Source organism: Stegostoma tigrinum, chromosome 9 (assembly GCF_030684315.1).
Source record: "Stegostoma tigrinum isolate sSteTig4 chromosome 9, sSteTig4.hap1, whole genome shotgun sequence".
Lineage (NCBI taxonomy): Eukaryota > Metazoa > Chordata > Chondrichthyes > Orectolobiformes > Stegostomatidae > Stegostoma > Stegostoma tigrinum.
In genome coordinates this window covers 64,589,414-64,613,399 of record NC_081362.1, presented here as the reverse complement: position 1 = coordinate 64,613,399, position 23,986 = coordinate 64,589,414, and the positions used below count along the sequence as shown (strand labels likewise).

Genomic DNA, 23,986 nt, shown 5'->3' with positions numbered 1-23,986 from the left:
GGACATCAAGTCAGACTTTCGGGCTTGGACACTACGTGAAATGGAAAGTCTCTACTGAGTCCAGAGAAGTAAATCTCTTTTTAGAAACGAATACCTCGTCCAAAAAAGTTAGACAGAGAGACCATTGTTGATTTTTCATTTGTGCGTTTGAGTGCAATAACTGAAGCCACTATTACAACCTTTCCCATGTGTGAAAGCACTTCTTCACCACATGGTAATGCAATTTCCCAAACACTTTCATCATCATTTATTACACTTCCCTGCACATTGTCAGTCAGCATGCCTTCCTTTAGCATTGAACTGTTTATATGGAGCTACTTGAGGTTGCTATTAGGCTAGCCTTCCAAATCATGTTAAAGTGGTAACATGTGTTTCATGCAGTGCTGGAATCCTCACAACTGGCCAGGTAAATGACAAAGAAAAGGCTAAGATGAAATGTTTATATATGTTTAAATATAGCAGCTATTGCTATATGGAAGCTGCCAAGTTATCCTTGGTAAAAGACAGTACAGATTATTAGTCTGCTGCTTAAACCTACAAATTCATGAATTTAATTCATTCAAAACTGATATTTATGAATAATGATTATATTTTATAGTTTGTACAGTAAACAAAACAGCCTTAGTTTCATAGATATCTCAGAGATTATGTAAGTCAAATTCATCCTTCTTGTGATTATGATACTGAATAATTCACTGAGGATATTTAAACCAACACAATCCCTAGGCTGCGTGTTTGGTTAGCTGACCTCAGTAAGGCACCGAAATGTTACAAATTGCAGTTTTCCTCAGTTAGGGAAATCTGGCCAGGGTTCCTGCTCTTGATCACAATTCAGCAAACCCTCCTGAAAGTGCACATGTACTGGGCTGTGAAGACAATTATGTTTGCATAGCCTGCTGTTGAGTCCTCAAGAATTCTCCGGTAACCAGCAAGAGGCCTGCAAAGGTATAAATATCAGTCCAAATTCCCCCTAAAATCAGTAAGAGATGCCACAACCTCACTTGATGCATCTGCTTTCGTGTTGATAGAAGTCAGCTTTATTAGACTGGCATTCACATGTGCCACGCCCCATTAATGCTCAGTACTATTACGGTGCCATTTACATAGGCAGCAGCTCATTTTCTTCCCCAAATTTTGCAACAGGAATAAATTTCCTGCAGTCCTTCAAACTAAAGCTGGCCAGGTTGCTAGAAGGCAATTGCAATCCACTTGCTGAGGATAAGTTTGCACCTTAAGTAGGCCTTTTTGTTTCAAACGACAAATAGCAGGGACACTAATTGGCCTCAATGATACCGGGCAAAACAATTAGGGAAACAGAAAAGAATTGCTGATGTTGGAAACCTGAAATGGAAGGTGAAAGCGCTGGAGACAAAAATGGACAAAGAAACAAAGTGAATGTCTCAAGTCCAATATGACTCTTCTTCAGACTGTTCCAAACTATTCAGATTAATTATCTAAAGATGATTCAAAATTTCCATAAAAAGTTAGATATTAGATGGGACCTTTACACAAATAATGGGTACTATTGAACTATAATACAATTGCATGGATTAAATCGCTGTAATAGGATTAATGAGCTATTGTGATTTCTTGGAACTTTTCTTGATTGTTGTGGGGAACTGTAGAGAAAATTCACAGGGTTTTACTCTCAGGTATTCTCACCTCTCCTTGGAATTTATGTGCTATGATCAATGACATACATGGCTGTACTATGGGCCAGTAAGAGTGGAATGAACAGTCATTTTTGATTCCTCTATTTAGTATTTAACTACTTAAATAACTTCTGAAGAGCTCTGGCAATCTGCTCCCACATACCAAATTGCTTGTAGGAGAAAAAGGTATCAAAGCAGAGGAACTATTTGGTCTCAAATTAAACATCGAATCAGGGCCCAGCCACACTCAGCTTACCTAACTCTGCAAAGTCCTCAGACTAACACCTAGTGAAAGTTGAAGACTAGTCAAGCAACAGTCAGACATAATGATGTTCACAGAATCAATCCTATCAGCCATGTCTCAATCTCCTCCACTGTTATTAAGCCTGTTTCTCAATTCAATTCACCAATACTGATCAACTCCTCAGTTTGATTAGCCCTCCTTTGTTCTAAATGTCTTGATGTCCATCCTCCCAAAACAAATTAAGCAATCCCAGTTTTGTACATTTGAATTGGTTCAGACTCCTGTAGTTTTTGGGGTAGGATTAGTGAAATCAAGATATCACTTGATAGTAACTCGTGCAAAACTGTCCTTAAATAGTTTTAAAGTTTTTGCTTTATTTTCATTGTTTTGAATGCCCCCATCAGCAGATATTTTCTATTCTCCATTTCTCCAATGAGGATGTGGATGTCGCTGCCTGCGCAGCATTTATTGCTCAACCCTAGCTGTCCTTGGGATAGTGGTGGTTAACTGCCCTCTAGAACCGCTGCAGTCCTCCTGCTGTGGATTGAACCACAATGCCATTAGGGAGGGGATTCCAGGATTTTGATCCAGCGGCAGTGAAGGAACGGCAATGTATTTCTAAGTCAGGATGGCGAATGGCTCGAGAAGTACTTAAAGGTGGTGGTGTTCGCTTATACCTGCTGCCTTTGTCCTTCTGGATGGACGTGGTTGTGGGTTTGGAAGGTGCTGTTTGAGAATCTTTAGTGAATTTACGCAGTGCATCTTGCAGATAGTACACGCTGCTGCGACTGAGCGTCGGTGTTGGAGAGAATGGATGCTTGTGGATGCAGTGTCAATCAAGTGGGCTGCTTTGTCCTGGATGGTGTCAAGCCTCTAGAGTGTCGTTGGGGCTGCACTCATCCAGGCAAGCGGGGAATATTCTATCACACTCCTGACTTATAGATAGTGGACAGGCTTTAAAGGAGTCAGGAGCTGAGTTACTCACCACAGTATTTCTAGCTTATGATCAGCTGTTGTTTTTGTGGTCTGTCCAGTTGAGTTTCTGATCAATGATAACCCCCAGGAATGTTGAGAGTGGGGGATTCAGTGATGATAGCACAAGTGAATGTCAAATGGAAGTGGTTAGATTGTCTCTTATTTGTGATGGTCGTAGGTGGCCATTTATGCCAAATGTTGCTTGTCACTTGACAGCTCAAGCCTGGATATAGTCCAGTTCTTGTTGCGTTTGAACATGGACTGCTTCAGTATTTGAGCAGTCATGAATGGTGCTGAATATCCCCACTTCTGACCTTCTGATGGAAGGAAGATCATTGATGAAGTTGCTGAAGATGTTTGGGCCAAGGACACTACCCTGAGGAACTCCTGCAGTGATGTCCTGGAGCTGAGATGATTGACCTCCAACAACCACAACCACCTTCCTGCGTGTGAGGTATGACTCCAACCATGACAGAGTTTGTCCCTGACACCCATTGATTCCAGTTTTGCTAGGGCTCCTTGATGCCACATGCAGTCATGTACAGCCTTGATGTCAAGGGCTGTCATTTTCACCTCGCCTCTGGAGTTCAGCTCTTTTGTCCATGTTTTGACCAAGGCTATAATGGTATACAGCTGAGCAGCCCTGGCAGAACCCAAACTGAGTGTCACTGAGCAGGTTATTGCTGAGCATGTGCTGCTTGATAGCACTGTTGATGACACTTTCCATCAATTTACTGATGATCGAGAGCAGACTGATGGGGTGGTAATTAGCTGGGTTGGATTTGTCCAGCTTTTTATACAGAGGAAATACTTGGGGAATTTTCTAGATTGTCACATAGATACCAGTGTTATAACTGTACTGGAACAGCTTGGCTAGGGGAGCAGCAAGTTCTGGAGTGTAAATCTTCAGTACTATTGGCAGAATGTTGTCAAGGCCCATAGCTTTTACAGTATCTAGTATCTCAAACAATTTCTTGATATCACATGGAGTGAATCAAACTGGCTGAAATCTGGAATCAATGATCTTGGTCCACTGATGGAGGCCGAGATCCACTTGGCACTTCTGGGTGAAGATTGCTGCAAATGCTTCAGCCTTACCTTTTGCACTAATGCGCTGGGCTCTTCCCTCATTGAAGATGGAGATATTTGTGCAGCGTCCTCCTGCAGTGAGTTATTTAACTGTTCACTACCTTTCATGACTGGACGTGGCAGGATGGCAGAGCTTAAATCTGATCTGTTGATTGTGGGATCGCTTAGCTCTGTCTATCACTAGCTGTTTATGCTGTTTGGTGTGCAAGTCGTCCTGTTTGGTGACTTCACCAAGTTGACACCTCATCTTCAGGTATACCTGGTGCTGCTCTTGGCATGCACTACTGCACTCTCCATTGAACCAGGGTTGATCCCCTGGCTTGATGGTAATGGTTGAGGGGGGATATGCTGGGCCATGGCGTTACAGATTGTGCTGGAGTACAATTCGGCTGCTGTTGATGGCCGACAGCGCCACATGGATGCCCAGTCTTGAGCTGCTAGATCTGTTCGAAGTCTGTTGCATTTATCATGGTGTAAAGTGCTACACAACATGATGGAGGTTATTCTCAATGTGAAGGTAGGACTTCGTCTCCACAAGGATTACGCGGTGGTCACTCTTACCGATACTGTCATGGGCAGATGCATCTGCACTGGCAGATTGGTAAAGCATGTTTTTCCAACTTGTTGGTTCCCATAACACCTGCTGCAGACCCAGTCTAGCAGCTATGACCTTGAAAGGCATATCGTGTAAATTCAGCCAAATTACTTCAGAACGAAAAGTTTATTTTCTTTCCCCCAAAGGGCTAAAAGGTCATATCTCAATATTCTCCGTATCAAATCCTTTTATCATTTAAACGGCCAAAAGTTAGTCATCCCGCAAGCATCCAAACTCAAGGGAATCAAAGTCAGGTTTAAGCAATCAGTACCCACAATTTAACCTTTTAGCTGATTGAAAAAAAATAAACTTTTCACGCTGAAGTAATTTAGCTGAATTTACACTATATGCCTTTCAAGGTCAATATCTACATCCTGAAGTCCAGTGCTGAGAAGTGAATGCAAACGGTATATGATCAAAGCTCTGCATAACTGAAGCATTACTTAACCTGATGGGTGACATTCCATTAACCTTGTTGGTTATCTTTTATATTTGTGTACTAGCTCTTGGTTGTCAGTGCATATATGTGTTAATCCTATTGCTTCTTGACAGCTCCTCATTATAAGCTTTCACTGTCAAGAATATATTTCCTTTCTTCCTCTCAGAATCAAAGTGGACAACCTCACTTTTTCCTCAATAGAATTTGATCTGATGGAGATTTGCTCACTCAGTTACTCTGTCTAGGGCTGTTTGTAATTCTTTGCTCCCATTCACATAAATTACTACAGTGACTAGAATTGTATCAGGTCATTGAAAGTCAGCATCTTAGATTCAAGATATAATTGTAGAAATTCCTCAGATCACTAACTTTATTTATCAATGATTTTCTCACGGTCATAGGGTCAGAAGTGGAGCTGAACACTGCTGAGTTAACAGAAATCAAAGTCCTATGCAAAATTCCTCAAGTAACAAAGCAATCCATGCAGCAAGTTTGGGATAATATTCAGACTTGCCTGAAACATCTCAGACACTAGGAAAGCAACGGAGCTTGGGCTTACATCAGGGCCCAATAATTAGAGCCCAAAGCTCCAAGGGGTATGCTGTGCTCAGACCAGAATGCAGTCACAATGCTAAGGGTGAGGCTAAGGCCCACTGGGCTCAGACTGGAAGCCAGAGGAGAGCGGGGAAACAACAAGGCTCGTGCTTTCTGACCCTGACTCTGAGCACAAGCTGCGTCACAAAAGTACCATGAAATTAGCATCACCAACAAGAGGGAGCTTAATCACCTCTCCTTGGCATTCTGTTGATCATCACGGAGTTTCACACCAGTTGAATCCTGAAGGGGCACCACTGACCAAAAGCACAACCGAAACTGGCTCATAAATGCTGTGACCACGTCAGCATCAAAAAGCAGAAAAGTTATGACACAGAATGAGGTCGATCAGGGATGCTGTGGCCATCTCCTGATAACACAGTGTGGAGCTGGAGGAGCACAGCAGGCCAGGCAGCATCAGAGGAGCAAGAAAGCTGTTGTTTCGGGTCGGGACCCTACTTTCTGAAGTTCCTCCAGCTCCACACTGTGTTATCTCAGACTCCAGAAATCGGCAGTTCTGACGATCTCTGTACCATCTCTTGATGTTCAAAAGCATTTCCAGCTTTTCAAGCCATGTTATGGATAGGATACTCTCCACTTACCTGGATGAGTGCAGCCAGATCAAATGGCCTGAAGCAATTCAAGAAAAAGACCCTCTAATGGCATCCTGAAAATAACTTCGGATAAGCAATAAATGACAGAATGCCCACCCCTAAAAGTGAATGACAGTAATTACCCACATGAATCTGAATGTACTTTTTATCTTTGAATACGAAGGAGCATTTTTTCTGATTGATAGGTCTGTTCCAATCATTCGGAGTTATTAACTGAGTGGCAATATAATAAAATGTGAGGCTGGATGAACACAGCAGGCCAAGCAGCATCTCAGGAGCACAAAAGCTGACGTTTCGGGCCTAGACCCTTCATCAGAGAGGGGGATGGGGGGAGGGAACTGGAATAAATAGGGAGAGAGGGGGAGGCGGACCGAAGATGGAGAGTAAAGAAGATAGGTGGAGAGGGTGTAGGTGGGGAGGTAGGGAGGGGATAGGTCAGTCCAGGGGAGACGGACAGGTCAAGGAGGTGGGATGAGGTTAGTAGGTAGCTGGGGGTGCGGCTTGGGGTGGGAGGAAGGGATGGGTGAGAGGAAGAACCGGTTAGGGAGGCAGAGACAGGTTGGACTGGTTTTGGGATGCAGTGGGTGGGGGGGAAGAGCTGGGCTGGTTGTGTGGTGCAGTGGGGGGAGGGGACGAACTGGGCTGGTTTAGGGATGCAGTAGGGGAAGGGGAGATTTTGAAACTGGTGAAGTCCACATTGATACCATATGGGTCTAGGCCCGAAACGTCAGCTTTTGTGCTCCTGAGATGCTGCTTGGCCTGCTGTGTTCATCCAGCCTCACATTTTATTATCTTGGAATCTCCAGCATCTGCAGTTCCCATTATCACTGAGTGGCAATGATGTGTTGCTGAAAGGTCACCACCCACTCTGCAAAGATCTTTATACTTTCATATGGACAACTCTGGATGTTCGCCAAGAGAAGGTTGGCAATGGTTGGAGGCACCTGCTGAAGCTCCTAAGAAAGTGGGACTTCCTACAACAGTTCATGCAGATATGCAAAAGGTATGCCAGTGTTATGAGCTTCTATGCATTCCTGTTCCAAGTCCTCCCAGGTCCACAACTACTTCTATACCTTTCAGTCATTCAAAGCAGATAAAGAAACTACAGATTTCCCATCAGCAGTGACCAGCCTCACTTCAAATGGTATGCAACAAAATTCAACTGATCAGACATCGTGTATCTTCTCAAACAGCGATTACTCCCTTTGATAAATTTAGATGTTATTGAGGTTGAGCCAAGCTCAGTTCTGTGCCCTGCCAAGAGAGCCCTTCACCTGAAAAGATTCAATAAAATGTAAAGGCTCACAGTACTAAATCATTGTACAAAATGCAAGGTTAGGTAGGGTTGATTTATGACCTAATGATCTTTTAGAGTATTAATCACATGTTTATCACTAGAGGCACAGCAATAACATCAGACATTTTCATTTCTTGCAATGTATTTAAACTTCAATCTACACATGCAGTGGTAAATTCTATAAAAAATATAATCAATATTGGCAAGACAAATTAAATCAGTTTTTTTTGGAAACTTAGGCTTGGTATCAGCAATTTTTTGAGACTGTGGATGAAATGCCATTTAATCAGGCCATTTGATGTTTCTATCACTTCAGACAGCTCAGTTCCCAGACAAAAGTTCAGCAGTTTCAAGTTGTAGTCTGCGGTAATATTCCCTGGCAGCTACTATTGGGTGTTTTTGTCATTTCTAAAGTTTAACTGTCTTGATGATCAGGGCTCTTGCATGAGACCAGTGATTTCTCTCGTACTTGAAGCTTTTATTTTAAGCAATTTGCACGTTGCAGCTTTGTAAGGACCCTAAACTGTTTGCTTCTCTCATACATATTCACTCATAATTTTGCATTTTTGGATTTTGGCTGCAGTTGCAGAGTTTTGTTTTATGCCATGCAGTCATTTTAAAAGTTATTAATTTTTGACAAATTGAACAGTTCTTTCTCCCAAGACTCAAGAAACCCTTTCTCAGCATCTTCCTTTTCCTTTAAAGGAAATGATTCCTTAGGCCAGTCATTTTGACCTCTGAAGAAACAACAGGAGCTAGACAAATGTGGCTGCAAACAGGTCTTTCAGCTGATTTCCCATCCCCACCCCAACTTTAGAAGCTTCCAACTAATTGCGCCTCAAATTATACACAGCAAAATTTTACAATTAGCAGGGCATCCCTCTCAGCTACCTGAAGATTTGGTAGACAGCACATCCCCAGTGACGCAGGCTGTCCCACAGCCATTCAATGCCTCGATGAGCAGGATTTCTGCCCCTCATTCAAGATGATGTTCTGCCTCAGAGACCGAGCGGCCAATCTGATTGAAAGGCAGCACTGCAGTTCCTGTGGTGTCCAGCACTGGCCACAGCTGCAATTTGCAAGCAGTCCACAGGTTGTATATTCTAGATCCCAGGATGGAGGTAATTGTAGAGAACTGGATGGAGCTTTAGTGGTGATGGGGAGAGGGAGGTTGAGATGGCAAGGCGAGTAGAGGATGGAGTATCTGGTTGCGGGGGGTGAACACTTCGGGGTTTGGTCAATCTTGAAAGGGTACTGGTAAAAGAAGGATGATATTTTCCCACCTAAGATGCATGCAAAATCTTCTGTCAGGGCTTCACCATAATCCTTCTTGGTACCCCAACTTTCCCAAGCCCTCTCGCAAAAACATACGTTGCCGAGTGAGTGGTGGCACCTGAGGGGACCAACAGTTTAGTATGTATTTAAGAGTGTCAATTGGGTGCCCCATCCTCACCTTGTAAAATGTCACGTGGGCAAGGCGACAGCAGGAAAACTACCCAGAGATTTCTTCATGACCCCCGAACCTGCTAATCTAGCACCGTAGACGGTCAGAGTGTACCTTAGGCATTAATACGTACCAAGAAAAGAATGTCCCACCCAAATGCTCAACTGATAAAGGTATTCCTCAGCGCAGTGTTGAGCCTGAGAACATGGAAGATCTGAGGTTTGATCCCATTAGCTAACATCAACTCAGGTGCTGCCTCCATGGCTTTCCTCAATGCCCCTGACCTGAAAGGATGAAAATAATCCGACTGAATTGCTGCTTCTGATCATTTTGTAGTGATACCGTGGGTGTACGTGGGCATTGGACGAAGTTGGGTTTGAATTCTGCTGCGATCTTTCTCATTCAAACAATTCAGGTTCAGACATGAAGAATAGTTAACGTGGGTCAGTGCCAGAGGAGTGTTGTGAAGAAACCATAACCCAGCACCTTCAAAATAACATGGTGGGGGGGGGGGGCAAATGGGCAGAAATAAACACTGTTGTGTAGCTTTTATTTCAGCAGATTCTCCGTACCTGCTTTAATACTTCAATCAAATACTTTCAAGGATGAATATAATGCTACAAAAGTGACTGCAAGTTTTCAATAATGCTAGTTCAATTCTTTGGTATCAATAGAAATAAAGTCCCATTGCTCAACTGGACGTTTCTTCTTCTAATAAAATTCTTGATAAAAATCTTAAAATTTAACAACAGTTTCCTTTTCTGATTAATATGTTATTTCAGTTGACTTAACTTGACAGTCATGCTTCTTTCAAAGAATGTATACTATACATCATAAGTAAACGGCATTGGTGAGTACAAAATCATCTGTTACATTTCACCTTTAGGCATGCTGCTGTAAATATAGGTTAAAAAACACAAACGTGATTACAGCAGACACAGTTCACCAGTAATAACTCAGTCTTGTACACATTTTCAATAAGACCATATCACAAAAGCCTGTAGGGTCAAACAAACTCACTTTACAGCTAAATGCAATGTAATAGATGCAATAGATTGTGGTCTCTTTATTCAGCTTGTCTCAAGAGCCCCTGAAGCTGAATTTAATCAGCTCTAATGACCATTTACCCTACCCACAGCAGCCAGGTTGTGATTTATTGCTTAGTGCAGATCCTGGCTGGAAAAATGCCAGACTTTTCCAAGTTATCACCTGCAAATTCAGCATCCTTCCAGAAGTACAGCTGCAGCAAAATAAAATGTAGGTTCAGCATCTATACTTGTGCTCACAAAAAGGCAAAACCAAAAAAAACACTCTGAAGCCAAAAAGATGAAAGCTCAAAAAGCATAGCTTCCTATTCTTTGCAGATATGAACTAACTAAATGCCATTTTTATTAATGTGATGTTGCAAAGTCTTCATAAATTTTAAGTTCAAATCACAACATGCTTCATATCTGTTCTCTGTGGGAAGTGTACAGTCAGTTTTCAGCTTCAGTGTCTGTGTGGTGATCTAGTGGATGCATCTCTCAACCATTACAAAATTAATCATTTCCACTGGAATGAGAAAAAGGCGGATTCTGTAATGGATGAGGGACATAATATGTCAGATTACAGCTCAGGCAATGAAGGTACAAATCCATTGTTGTGTTTTCCTTCTCAACACAAAGCAACAAAATGGATGTTATGCCAAATTTAATAAATTCTCATCAAATGACTGACATATTTCACTGAGGAAAGTACACATTGTGTGATTGAATGTCTAAAATAGAAGACATTCACTGTGGACTTCAATTTCTATACAGGAACCATTGTAATCCAGAAAGTCAGCTGAGGAAGCATAGGTATGGACCCAAGCTTTCCACATTTTTTATAAACTTGCATCTCTTAACTTAGCCACCACAGTTTCAATTTGTTCCTATTTACTGGGGACAAGTGATTCCCAAGTTAATCCCAACCAAATGCACGAAATTAAAATGTAATTCATAGACAATATATATACAATTTACGATTTATAGATATTCATTTCTCAAGCTGTGAGCTATGCCTACGCAAGCACATTGTATTAGACAGGAACATAAGAACAGAAGTAGGCCATTCTGCACCTCAAATCTCTTCCACCATTCAATATGATCATTGCTGATCTGTGGTCTAAATCCATATACACCCCTTTGACACATAAGCAGTTCTCCCATACTACTGCAGCACCGTGTTACTCTATGAACTTTAACTGCGTACTCCCCATTGATATATTTGACATAAAATTTCTTGTATTATTAATTTTTGCAATTCACATGTTAAATTTATATATCTACTTTTGTGACTTCTACTCTATCACGGCTGGTAGTTCCTTATTCAGAGGAGGGAGAAACGGTTACACCAAGAGAGTTGCACCAACAGAAACATAGGGGGACCATTTCAATGAAATATTGTTTTGTGGGAACATACCAGAGTGGTGCTAGCAACTGACGTTCATTCTTAGGTGAAGGAAGGGACAGAAAATCTCTAGCAGCAGTAGAACTATGACGTGTGATATTCTTTCAATTGATGGAAGAATATAGTTACAGAATGCAGTAATGCACTTGTCACTTAGAAACTAGTCTTAGTTTTGACACCTGGTAGGAGTTGGGCTGAGGATGAACAGGAAATTGACAGGCATTGGCAATGTAACATTATGATTATTCAGGGTTCATGGGCATTCACAAACTCAAACTAGAACTGCCAGCTGACTGATGTGGTTTGCCAGGTCAAACACCTTTGCCAGTATGATATGTTTCTACTGCTTTCCCATATGCTAGCTGACATAACATATATCACAAAGCCAGGATTCTTGTTGAGATGGATGTCTCAAAGTTTATTAACAATTCTAGCCATTTAAATTGTTCTAACAACTCAGATTTATATTTTGTGTGAGTTTCATGCTTCTTGATGTTATGAATACATTACACGACGTACAGCTGACTGCAAGATTGCTGAGTGCGCTGTCTCTATTACACAGAGACAGAGAAAGTGCTACAAGTGAGACAAAGATGTCATCTCACTGTATTAAAGGTACACCATGAGACCTATGCAATAATGCAGCACTGACTAGCAGGTGAGGGATGGGATTGTGATTGACAAGGGCTGCAATCAAGGGTCCACAGATATAGGTCCCATTGGTAAATTCAGTAGCCAATGGCAGGAGGAACCCTAAGCTAATCTTTTCAGTCTGGAGCAGAGCTCTTGCACACTGGACAACTTTCAGTTTAGAGAAAGTCATATTACCTTTGTACTCAATGCTGCATCTCAGAAAAAGAACTGAGCAGGTGAAAGACACAACAGTAGAAAGATGGGCAAGCTGAATTAAGCAAAAGGCAGACAAAGGCAGAAATAGAAAAGGCATGGAAGAGACAGAAAGGGAATGCCTTACTGAGAGAAATATAGTAAAGCCAGCAAACAGTAGATTAGAAAGAAAGAATTGAGGGGCTGGATTTTCAACTGCTCGCTGAGTTAGGAACGGTTGTCCATGTGAACTAAAAATTGCCTTCTATATGTCTCTGGAGCCCAACACATCCAGATGCATTCCAATATACAAAGAGAGGGCAGGAGGACTTGAAACAGGGAAATCATTCACTTCCAATTAATGACCTATAATGTAAGGAGCTTCTTAACAGGTCGGAATTTTCAAATGGGAAATCAGTGAACCTGAACAGTTTAGTGCCTATTTGTGCACAACTGTCAGACTCAATGTGGGGAGAAATGAAATGCCTTTCTGTGTGGTGGAGAATGTTGGAACCTGGGGGATCTTCTATTGAATTGTGGTATCACCTCTCATTTTATAGTCACTTTCATGCATGATTAGTGTGGCATTTTGTGCCTCAGAAATATAGTCAGAAAATACATCAGCTTCTATTCTAAGCAGAAGTTTTACTTGCAATGTACACCTCTTACAGTCTGAAATGGGAGAATTGATAATGGAGTTCAAGAAATGGCACAGCTATTAAACAACTGCTTTAGACCTGCTTTACAGGGAAAGGAATAATTTCCCAGAAATGCTAGGAAAGCAAATGTCTTTGGGAAGGAGTGCTGATAGGAAAAAAAAGTGTCAGTAAAAAAAGTGCGGAATAAATTAACGGGACGAGAATGCTGGTAAATCTCCAGGACCAGATAGTCTACATCTGAGGGTACAAAAGGAGATGACCAAAGGAATCACAGATGTATTGGTTCTGTAGATTCTGAAACAGTCCAGCAGATTGAATGGTGGCAAATGTAGCCCCAATGTTTTAAAAAAGAAGGAAAGGTGAGAAAAAGGGAATGACGGATTGGTTAGTCAGCAGAAGGTGAAATCCAGGAGTCTTTGCCTAAGCAAAGATACATTTGCCATTGAAACAGTTCAGCAAATTTTCACCAGGTTGATTTCTAAGATGGCATGTTTGTCATATCAGTAGAGATTGGGTCAACTTGACCTGTATTCACTGGAGTTCAGAAGGTGATCTGATTGAAATGTATAAAATTCTGGCAGGAGTAGACAGACTGAGTGCAGGGTAATGTTCCCCAGTCCAGTGTGTCTACAATAAGGCATCACAATCTCAGGAAATATGGTAGACCATTTACAGTATAGAGACTGAATTTAGAACTGAGAAAAGGAGATATTTCTTCACACACAGGGTGGTGAATCTCTGGAATTCTCTAACTCAATTATGTTTAAGAATGAAGTAGATTGATTTTTAGACACCAAAAACATCAACAGGTATGAGGAGAGGGCAGGAGTATGGAGCTGAGATAAGTCATGGCTATATTGAATGGGGTCAATAATGGTCTGAATTCGCTCCTCTTTCTCCTACTTTTCCCATTTCTCCTTGTGCTCTTGTTCCATGTTGCTATGCTTCAAATTTCAGCTCAAAAACTTATCGTTAATGGTTTCACTTTAAGTTCTGTTTCTCTCTGTCGCTACAATCAATTTTGAAAAATAGCACAGAGAACAGAGAAGAATCAGACATACATAATAAAAAAAAACATTTACCAGCATAGTTTGGCTGCTGGCCCTCCGAGGAGCTGCCTGCTCTATTCTGTAATGGCAGCTGTAGGCCACACTTTGGCTGCATTTGTCTGTCTTACTCTGCAGCAGCCATAGCTCCCTATTTCTGATAAACGCATAGCATCGCTCCTTTGATATTGAGATGGCCTCCAGCACAATCAGAGCATTTACACTGTCAACCAGCACTGCACTAAATTTAGTCTGTGCACCCTCAATGAACTACCCTATTTCCTGTGACCCTTTGTTGTCCCAGCAAGTTGAGGCTCATGGTTGGACCCAAACATTATTCAAGCATCAACTACCCAAAGACAATTTGAAAAGCAAGCACAAGGGGTGAGAAAAGCAGATAGGGAAATAGGACAGGAAGAAGAAACAATACAACAAGCGAATGAGAAAGAAAAACAACAGCATAAGAACGAGATGTAGGCAGAAGCAGACGGCAAAAAGTATAAGTTGACAGGTCGACAGTGAGGGAGAGAGTGAGCGTGATAAGCAGAGAGAGAGAAAGCGTGAGAGAATTGAATGAGGCCTGAACAAGGATGGAGACAAACAGCATTCCTATTATTCCTCCCCTCTTTTTCTTGATGTAATGCATCTCTCATCAATTTTTTTTAATATGGAAACAGTGCACAGCAGATAATCCACAGCACCTCAATGATGGGTTCCAATTTGCCTCTTAAACTGGGATCAGCTACCGCCTGAGAAACCACAGCCTTCCTAGCACTTTCTTGACAAAGGAATGTTGGTTATATTTATTGTAGTGATGTGAATAAATTTAATGTGGTGACAGGTATCAGTCAGCAGAGAGCGTGACAGTTCCCAAAGTATTAGCAAACCTTTGGAACACCTGCGCAGCTTTTCATTCTAATTCTGAAGCAAGGTAACTACAGACAATCTGGGTTTATTTCGGTTGTTTGACAATGAATGGCTTTTCTGTCCTTTCTGTTCCCAGCTCTGAGCTCCACAATCAATCATCACTCACCTCCCTTTGCTATACAGCTGCAGTGAAGCAGTAAGTGACAGACGCCCATTTCAAATCAAACAACCACTAACCAGCCAGAAAGAATGGACAACCTGACTGCAGTCAGCTTAGAGCCCGCCCACAACCCCAACCTGTGTGGAATTCATCTTTCCAATACCCGAGTGTTTTTATTTTGTCTCATTATTCAGATCCTATTACAGCACTTGGTGATGAACGTGACAGATTTGAACATTACAACATTAAACAGCCAAAGAATGCGATGACTCTGAGACACACAGGAAATGCAATCTGAACGTTCATTGTGCTTGATTTTTATTAAATGCATGTTCTTCATAGGAGAGTTAACATGAACGCCATGAACGCTTGTTTCTAATGAAGGGACCTTCCCAAATGTTTAAGCAGTCTTTTGTCCAACTGGTGCTGACAGACCAGCTATGAATTTCCAGCATTTCTCTTTTTTTATTTCAACTGGACAAATTTTCTGTGGTGCTGCTCAAGTTAAGTCATGGCTATGCTGTTTTATTCGTAAAGCAGGACAGACTGATTAAGTGCAATTTAACCATCTTCACTGTAAAATCAATGGTTTATGATGTCTCCCTACCTAAGCAGATCACAGGAGACCCATCCAATTAGAACAGTGGGAAGACTGCACATCCGCAGAGCCAAAGGGAAAAGCCAAGGTTCTGGGTGACAGGCAGCTCCATTGAGAGATGGGCTCTGCCACTGTAAATGGGGAATGGGAGGGTGCCCCATGATTCCAGGTTCTCTCTGGAGACTTAAAAGCTTCAAATAAACTGTGGCCACAGCTGCTATGCCATCGTTGTAAATAATGGGATGACTGGCAGCCATAGCTTTAGTCCTCTTGGCACCTCTGACTCTGCGGAGTGGATGTGAGGGAATTTAAAGGTAGCCGATGTACCACCTAGAGTCATACAGCATAGAAACAAACCCTTTGGTCCAACCAGTCCATGTTGATCATAATCCCAAACTAAACCAGTCCCACCTTTTTAATTTAGCATCAGCAAAACTAAATTAAGCTTTATATAAGCTTTTATAAGATTTATTAAGCTTTCATATACATAAAACAAAACCCACCTCTGGGTATTTTAAAAATGAAAGCTGGAAGTGACTTGTACCATTAAAGTTCTTCAGTGGAAAATGTTGTATTTTCCATCTACCCATTTTTAAATTCCATTTATGACCAAAGCTTGGTTTAAAAACTCACATTACAGTGGATTCACAGGCCTTTTTAAAACTTACAGCTAATATGAGAAATGTTCTTATATATAAGAGATTGACCGTGTGTATAAATATTAATAAAAATGCACCATATCCACTGTGCTATGTTGGAATCTACATTTAAATTCTGTTTTCAAGTGCTGGTGTGGGGCTTGAACCTGAAAACTTCCAGCTGAGACAAAAGTGTTAACAATCAAGGAAAGCAGACATTCTACATAATCAAATTGTGAAGTTATTGCTCTCCCAAAATAATACCAATTTTATTTTACTAGTGGATTATGTAGTCTTGATTACATGCAAGAAACATTTGAATGAAACAATATAAATTAGTGAAACAGTACTGCATCAAAAACTGTGCAGTTTGCAATTCAGAAACATTTTCACTCAGGACAAGGATACAGAATACACATGAAACCTAACTACTTGGATTTAAGTCCTGAGCATAATACTACCTCAGAGTACTTTGATAAACAGACCACCAAAAAGCAAATTGGAGTTGGCAAGAACTGCAGATTCTGGCATCAAAGACAACACAGTGTGGACCTGGAGGAACACAGTAGGTCAGGCAACATCAGAGGAGTAGGAAAGTCGACGTTTCAGGTCAGTTCTGAAGAAGGGTCCCGACACAAAACATCAACTTTCCTACTCCTGTGATGCTGCCTGACCTGCTGTGTTCCTGCAGCTCCACACTGTGTTATCACCAAAAAGCAAAACTCCCTTGCTCCAGTCAAATGAGAAATTCCCTCACTATGGTCACAGAGAGAGAACGAAGAGTTAGAAGAAATTTCTTTGCTCGGACAATCATAGAGTCAGGTCCTTCGGTCCAACCAGCCCGTGTCAAAAGTAATACCAAACAAAACTAGTCCCACCTGCCTGTGCTTGCCCATATCCCTCCAAACCTTTCCTATTCATGTACTTATTTAAGCATCTTTTAAACGTGTAATTGTACCCACATCCACCACTTCTTCAGAAAGTTCATTCCACATACGAACCAACCTCTGCGTAAAAAAATTGTCCCCATGTCTTTTTTAAATCTCTGACCTCTCACCTTAAAAAAATGCCCCCAGTTGTGAAAATCCCCATCCAAGGAAAAAGACACCTACCGTTAATCCTAACTATACCCTTCATGATTTCTGGCTCCCTAACACGACAGACAAGTGTAAACTACAGGAAATATAAGCCAGATGTAGCAATTTTAAAAGATTTATTTCTCTACATCTACATATCATGTTCACTGCCATTCAACACAGTACACACAAGCATTTCGGAGAGACACCTTCCCAACTAGAGGATGTGCACAACGACAAAAAAGCATCCTGCAATGCAACCAAGAGAAAACACTATGCTGGATCGAACAGCATCTAGACTTGCAACTGAAAACAGAAACCTATTTATTCATATCAAAATCTAACTAACCACCCAACTTTTTTAAAAAATGAAAATAAAGAACCTTCAAAACAAAGTAATTAAAAGTCGCATATATAGATACCAACATAATTTCAGGACCAGCTGTCAGGGGCTACAAATATCTATAAATATTTTCAGTAGAATGATGAGTTTTTATGAATGAGAATTTACCCGTAACATTAGCGGCATATGCATAGAATGTTACGTACATTAAAAATTAGTTGTGGGTTCAGACAATTACAGGGTCCAGGCACCAAACTTGCCAAGAACTCATCCACAGGTGCAGTGTTGTGTGAGGCAGTCTACAAGTTGGCCAGTTCTGTGAAGGCCATCCAATTACAAATGGCAGATAGGTTCCTGAGGCTTCAGCCCCACCCAGAGGGCCTGAATCCTGGACAGCAGGGGACAGCAATGACACGGCAGGGTAGTGAGTGGGAGAACGTCACCATTCAGAGACACCCTCTGAGAAGGTGTTAGATTTTTTCACATTCAAATGTGATGTGGTTGCCAAACCAGCCCTCTGGAATGAAGCACACCCCCCCGCCCCCCCCCCCACCCCGCCATCTCTCCTCAGCAACAGCATGCATTGTAATCATAGAGGCAGCCCTCTGATCTGACAGGACAAGTGGAAGAAGCCCTGTGAGCCACTGCAGCCAGCTGTTAGCAAGGAACCTCCAGTACAACCTGGGCTTTGGCCTCAGTGAGAATCTACCTGCCATGAGGGGCTACTTGAATAGGCTTCCCACTGCTGCCACGAACGCTGCCAAAGCAGAATCAGACATAGATAGGAACATAAAAACCAGAAGAACTGCAGATGCTGTAAATCAGGAACTAAAACAGAAATTGCTGGAAATGCTCAGCGGGTCTAGCAGCATCTGTGAAGAAAAATCAGAATTCACGTTTCAGGTCCAGTGGCCTTTCCTCAGAACGGATCGTAACATACCGGATAACTGAACTGTGTGGCCTTTACAACATTTTCTCCATGTACTTTCTTCAAGCCTATCTCTGTGCAACCCAGGAAGATTCCATTCCATATAAGCACGTTATTTCAACTTTCTAATTAAAGCTACTTTTTGCTTACCTATTTTACACTCTGGTTCCCCACTGCACACATGAACAAATGCATGGACTCACACACATACATTAGCCCATTGCCACGCATACATGCACACACTCAGGCATGTTCACACGCAGGAATACTGATATGGAATGTTACATTTTATTGTTTCATTGACAAGAGAACTGATTAGGAAATGTGTTCGCCATTACTGGTATTCTTCATGTCAAAAAATAAATTCAAATTGTTCTTTGTAGAAATTTGTAAATAATATTGTATATTTAATTACACAACTCAAAGGGAGCTTTGGTTGTGCATGGCCTACTTGTTGCCTGCACGGTACTTTTCAAATTATTGGTTGGCTTCAAGTAACTTAGAGGAAACATGGCTTGCAATTATATCATGTCGTTCACAACCACAGCAATTCCTAAAGTGCTTTGTGGCTAATTTGGTAGGTTTTATTTTACGAAGTGGTGTTAGCCACCATATTAATGTGGAAAAATACACCTTTACTTTGCTAACAGCAAGGTCTAAAAACGGAAATGAAAAACAGTCAGATTACGTGTTTTTGTGATGATAATTGTGAGTTAAATATTAGTCAAAACTCTAGGGAAAATTCTTTTTCTCTTCTTCAAAATAGTGTCATTATTTTGTTTTAATATCCATTACAGGATACAACTTTGATTTAACATTTAACATTTACCCAATTGTACCCTTGGCAGCAGCACTCTCTCAGTGCGGCATAATGTATCAGTTTGGATTTTTGCATCAATTTCTCTACATTAGGGTTCTAAGTTGTATGGAATGGAATCTTCCTGGATTGTACAGAGATAGGCTTGAAGAAAATACATGGAGAAAATGTTGTAAAGGCCACACAGTTCAGTTATCTGGTATGTTACTATCCGTTCTGAGGAAGGGTCACTGGACCTGAAACGTTAACTGTTTTCTCCTCCACAGATGCTGCCAGACCTGCTGAGCTTTTCCAGCAACTTTGTTTTTGTTCCTGATTAACAGCATCAGCAGTTCTTTTGCGTTTTTTTTCCTCTACATTAGGACTGGAATCCATTTGCATCTGATTCAAAGGCAAAAATGCTACCAATGAGTAAATGCTGGCACCTCAAAAGAAGGCGACTTATATTTCACTTCATCACCCACAAGGATACTGTCTACTTGTAAGGCATGTGGAACATTATTTGTTCCAGTCCTATTCGGGCCCCATCCACAACTCTTTCTCTGCTGCATTAATAATGTCTTTGGTTCTGCTTCCTGCTCTCATTGAGAATGGGAAAAATTCATCAGCTTGGAAAAAAAGTCATATCAGACTCTGAAACATTAACTTTATTACTGTCTTCACAGATACTCCCAGGTCTGCTGAGTATCTCGAGTATTCTCCATACTTGTTTCATTTTTCCTTTTCTTCTTATATTCTGAAGGGACAGATTCTGCTCCTACATTTCGATGTTTAATAAGTTGTGGACAATATGCTCTTTCATGGCCACACAGTAAAACAGTGTTGGCCTATTACCTTGCTCCCACTCCTCCTACCCATAGGCTACACTCACATTGAAAAGGGGCATAGAAAACTGTACCCAAATGGAGATTTCCTTGACAAAAGTGTTTGGGTACAACATGGATTTTGACACAAACATCAGTGTTAAAACTCAAAAAATTCATTTCTTAATTTCACAGCTTTATCAAAATAAAATAATTCAACATGGATTGCTATGAAATAAAATGAAAGGTTCATTTTCTAAGTTATCCATAGAATTAACTAAGTACAAACATAATATACTCCCACCTATTCACAGGCCTAGATTAAAATATGTAACCATTATTTCGTAATTATTTTCCTCTGTACACCGTGCTTTCATTGAGCTCAAACCACTTCTCAAACTTCATTGAACATTTAAATCAATGATACAATCTGGCATGAATCCAAGCTCCTTTGCCTCCTCCTTTCAACCTGATGCTTAAACAGTACTCCTGGAGGTTTGGAGTTTTGTAGTTAGCATAATCAAAGCTATCTTACCAGATGTTTGGCTTCTTGTGACATTCTGCAGATATAACCCACTCTTGAACAGGTACAGAACTTCCTCTAGCTGAGTCAGTGTCTCGTCTATACCCCAGTGTAGCTCCCCTACAAAACAAACAGTGTTTCTGTTAAATGTTTTCTTGTATCCATCAATCATTGAGTACAATGTGACTTTCTTTCTATTTTAGCTTCCCAAAATGGCGATGCTGCTCTAGTTTCCTCTCGTCCTGCTTCTGTGCCCCGCATTCAAATTGTATTGAACTCAATACTCGTTGTATTCATTGTAATAACTAGCTAGTTTTTCTATTCTTCCACAGAACCTTACAAACTAACAAGTTATTTAATCACTACTTTCTGATTTCCATTGCCTTCCATTCTTCTGATCAGTGCATTGTAGACCTCAAATTTTCATCTGGGCTTTTCAATTCAAGAAATCAAACATACATCTGATGCTCTGGGCTATGGAATGGCATGGGTTGGGGGGATGGAAGGGTCTGGTGGGTGGAAGCTGGGAAATACGTTCACCCTGTCACTTCTGATCTCAATTATACCATTGTTTGGCCAAGCACAAGAAAGTGCAGGCACATCTTCACAGTAGGAAGGAAACAACTGAGTATAGAAAGCAAATTCATGCTCTTTCTTAACTGTAACATGGCATTTGATATAGTTTTGATTTAAGTAGTGAAGGTACATTAAATTAAGCAGACAACAGGAATTAAAATAGGGCACAGCCTTAAAATTAGAGGGGATAAATTTAAAACTGAAATGAGATGACATTTCTTCAGCCAGAGAGTGGTGGGCTTGTGGAATTCATTGCCACGGAGTGCAGTGGAGGCCGGGACGTTGGATGCCTTCAAGGCAGAGATCGACAAAGTCTTGATCTCAGAAGGAATCAAGGGCTACAGGGAGACCGCAGGGGAGTGGAGTTGAAATGCCCATCAGCCATGATTTAAATTTCAGCACTTTACATGACTTTCAATGAAATACATTCGCACTGCATAACTATAATCAGAGTCCTGGCAAATACCTCGGGCATACCCTGATAGAGTTTTAAATTGTAGCTGCAGGGATGAGGTTTAGAATCAAAAGTGAAGGGGCACAGTGGACTATTGGTTCGTGATGGGATTGATTGTTAACAGTAAATAAAAGGAAGGGCAAAATATGTGCATGTTACAGGAAACAATAAAATTGCAGAGAAACTTGACAATACAACAAGCTTAAAGGCTTTGTATGTAAATACACAAAGCCCTGGGAATAAAGTGGATGAACTGATGGTACAAATTGAGGTAAATCGAAGGACTTTAAATTGATAAAGGTGGGGAGGGCTCAGGAGAGGTGATTAATAGTTCCAGAATGAGTAAAAGGACAAAGAGTATGGAAAGGGTCATGAAGATAAGGGGACAACTATGAGAAGGGTGGCAGTCAATGGATGACTGAGGGTGTTGTAATTACATGCAGACAGTATACAAAATAAGGTAAATAAGCTTGTAGTGCATCTTGAAATTGGCAGGTACAATGTTGTGTGCATCACAGAGACGTGGCTGCAAGGGGATCAGGGCTGGGAATTAAATATCCAAGGAGACATGAAGCATCACAAGGACTGGCAGGTGGGCAGAAGGAGTGGGATTGCTTTGTTAGCAAGAAGTGGGTTTAAATCGATAGTGTGTGATATAGAGTCAGAAGGCATAGAATCTGTGTGGATTGAGTTGAAGAACCAAAAAGGGAAAAAGACCCTGATAGGGGTTATGTACAGGCCTCCTAACAGTAGTCAGGATGTGGGGTAGAAAGTAAATTGGGAGATAGAAAAAGAACGTAAGAAAGGCACAATTACAATAATCATGAGGGGCTTCAATATACAGTCGGGCTAGAAAAATCACGTTGGTTGGAGAAACCAAAAAATGGAATTTGTAGAATGTCTATGAAATGGTCTTTTGAACAGTTTGTGTTAAAGCCACTAGGGAACAGGCAATTTGGGGTTTGGTGATGTGCAATGAGGCAGGCTTGATTAGGGTGTTTAATGTGAAGGAAACCCTCGGGGGTAGTGACCATAATACAATAGCATTCAGCCTGCAGTGTGAGAGCAAGAAGGTGGAATCATATGTAACGGTATCACAATTCAGTTAAAGGAAAAACAAAGACATGATGGAGGTGCTGGCCAGAATTTATTGAAAGGGGGCGCCTCACAGGGAAGATAGTGGAGCAGCAATGGCAAGCGTTTCTGGGGTTAATTCAGAAGGCACAGAAGAAATTTATCACAAGGAAGAAGCAACATCTGAAGGGGAGGGCAAGGGAGCTGCGGCTGACAAGGGAAGTCAGGGACAGCATGAAAGCGAAAGAAAAAGCGTACAAAGCGGTGAAGATGAGTGGGAAGTCTTTAAAAACCACCAGAGGACAACTAAAACTGCAATGGTGGGGGGGTGGAGGGAAGGGGAGAAGATGAAATATGAGGATACAGTAACTAATAATATGAAAGAAGATTGGAAGAATGGAGTAAGAGGGGTCTTTTTCAGGATGGCAGATGGTAAATAATGGAGTTGCGTAAGGCTCAGTGTCAGAGCCATAGCTATTCACATATTGCCTTAATGATCTGGAGAAAGGAACTGAGGACTTTCTTGCTACGTTTACAGATGACACAAAGGTAGGTGGAGGGGCTGGTAGTGTTGAGGAAGCAGGGATACTGTAGAAGGGCTTGGATGGGCCAGGAGAGAGGGCAAAGAAGTGGCAGATGAAATACAACGTGGGGAAACGTGAGGTTATGGACTTTGGTAGGAAGCATAGAGGCATTTTCTAAATGGGGAAGTACTTCAGAAATCTGAAGCACAAGGGGACTTAGGAGTTTTAGTTCAGGATTCTCTTAAGGTTAACATGCAGGCTGAGTTGGTAGTTAGGAAGGCAAATGCAATGTTAACATTCATTTTGGGAGGGCGAAAATACAAGAGCTGAGACATACTGCCGAGACTCTGGTCAGTCCACATTTGCTATATTGTGTGTAGTTTTGGTCTCTGTATCTACGGATGAAATCCTGGCCTTGGTGAGGATCCAAAAGAGTTTACGAGAATGATCAAGGATGAAGGGCTTGTCATACGGGGAGCGGTTGAGGACTCTGGGTCTGTACTCGATGGAGTTTAGAAGTATAAGGGATTTGCATTGAAACTCACAGAATACTGAGGCCTGGATAGAGTGGACATGGAGAAAATGTTTCCACTAGTAGGAGAGACTCAGACCCAAAGACATTGCCTCAGAGTGAAGGGATGACCCTTTAGAACTGAGATGAGGAAGAATTTCTTAAGCCAGAGGGTGATGAATTTGTGGAGC

The 23,986-nt window shown here is 41.4% G+C and overlaps 1 protein-coding gene across 2 annotated transcripts in view; it reads right to left on the bottom strand.

The window, feature by feature from the left end:
• The window catches only part of pkdcca (protein kinase domain containing, cytoplasmic a), a 60,438-nt gene that overhangs the window by 14,596 nt on the left and 21,856 nt on the right, over nt 1-23,986 (bottom strand). Inside the window, exon 5 of one of the 2 annotated variants that reach the window (XM_048536656.2) lies at nt 20,669-20,776. The exons of the other annotated variant lie outside the window; for it this stretch is intronic. Within the exon in view, the coding sequence (XP_048392613.2) occupies nt 20,669-20,776 (108 nt within the window). The remainder of the gene's footprint in view (nt 1-20,668; nt 20,777-23,986) is intronic. 2 annotated transcript variants of the gene reach the window in all.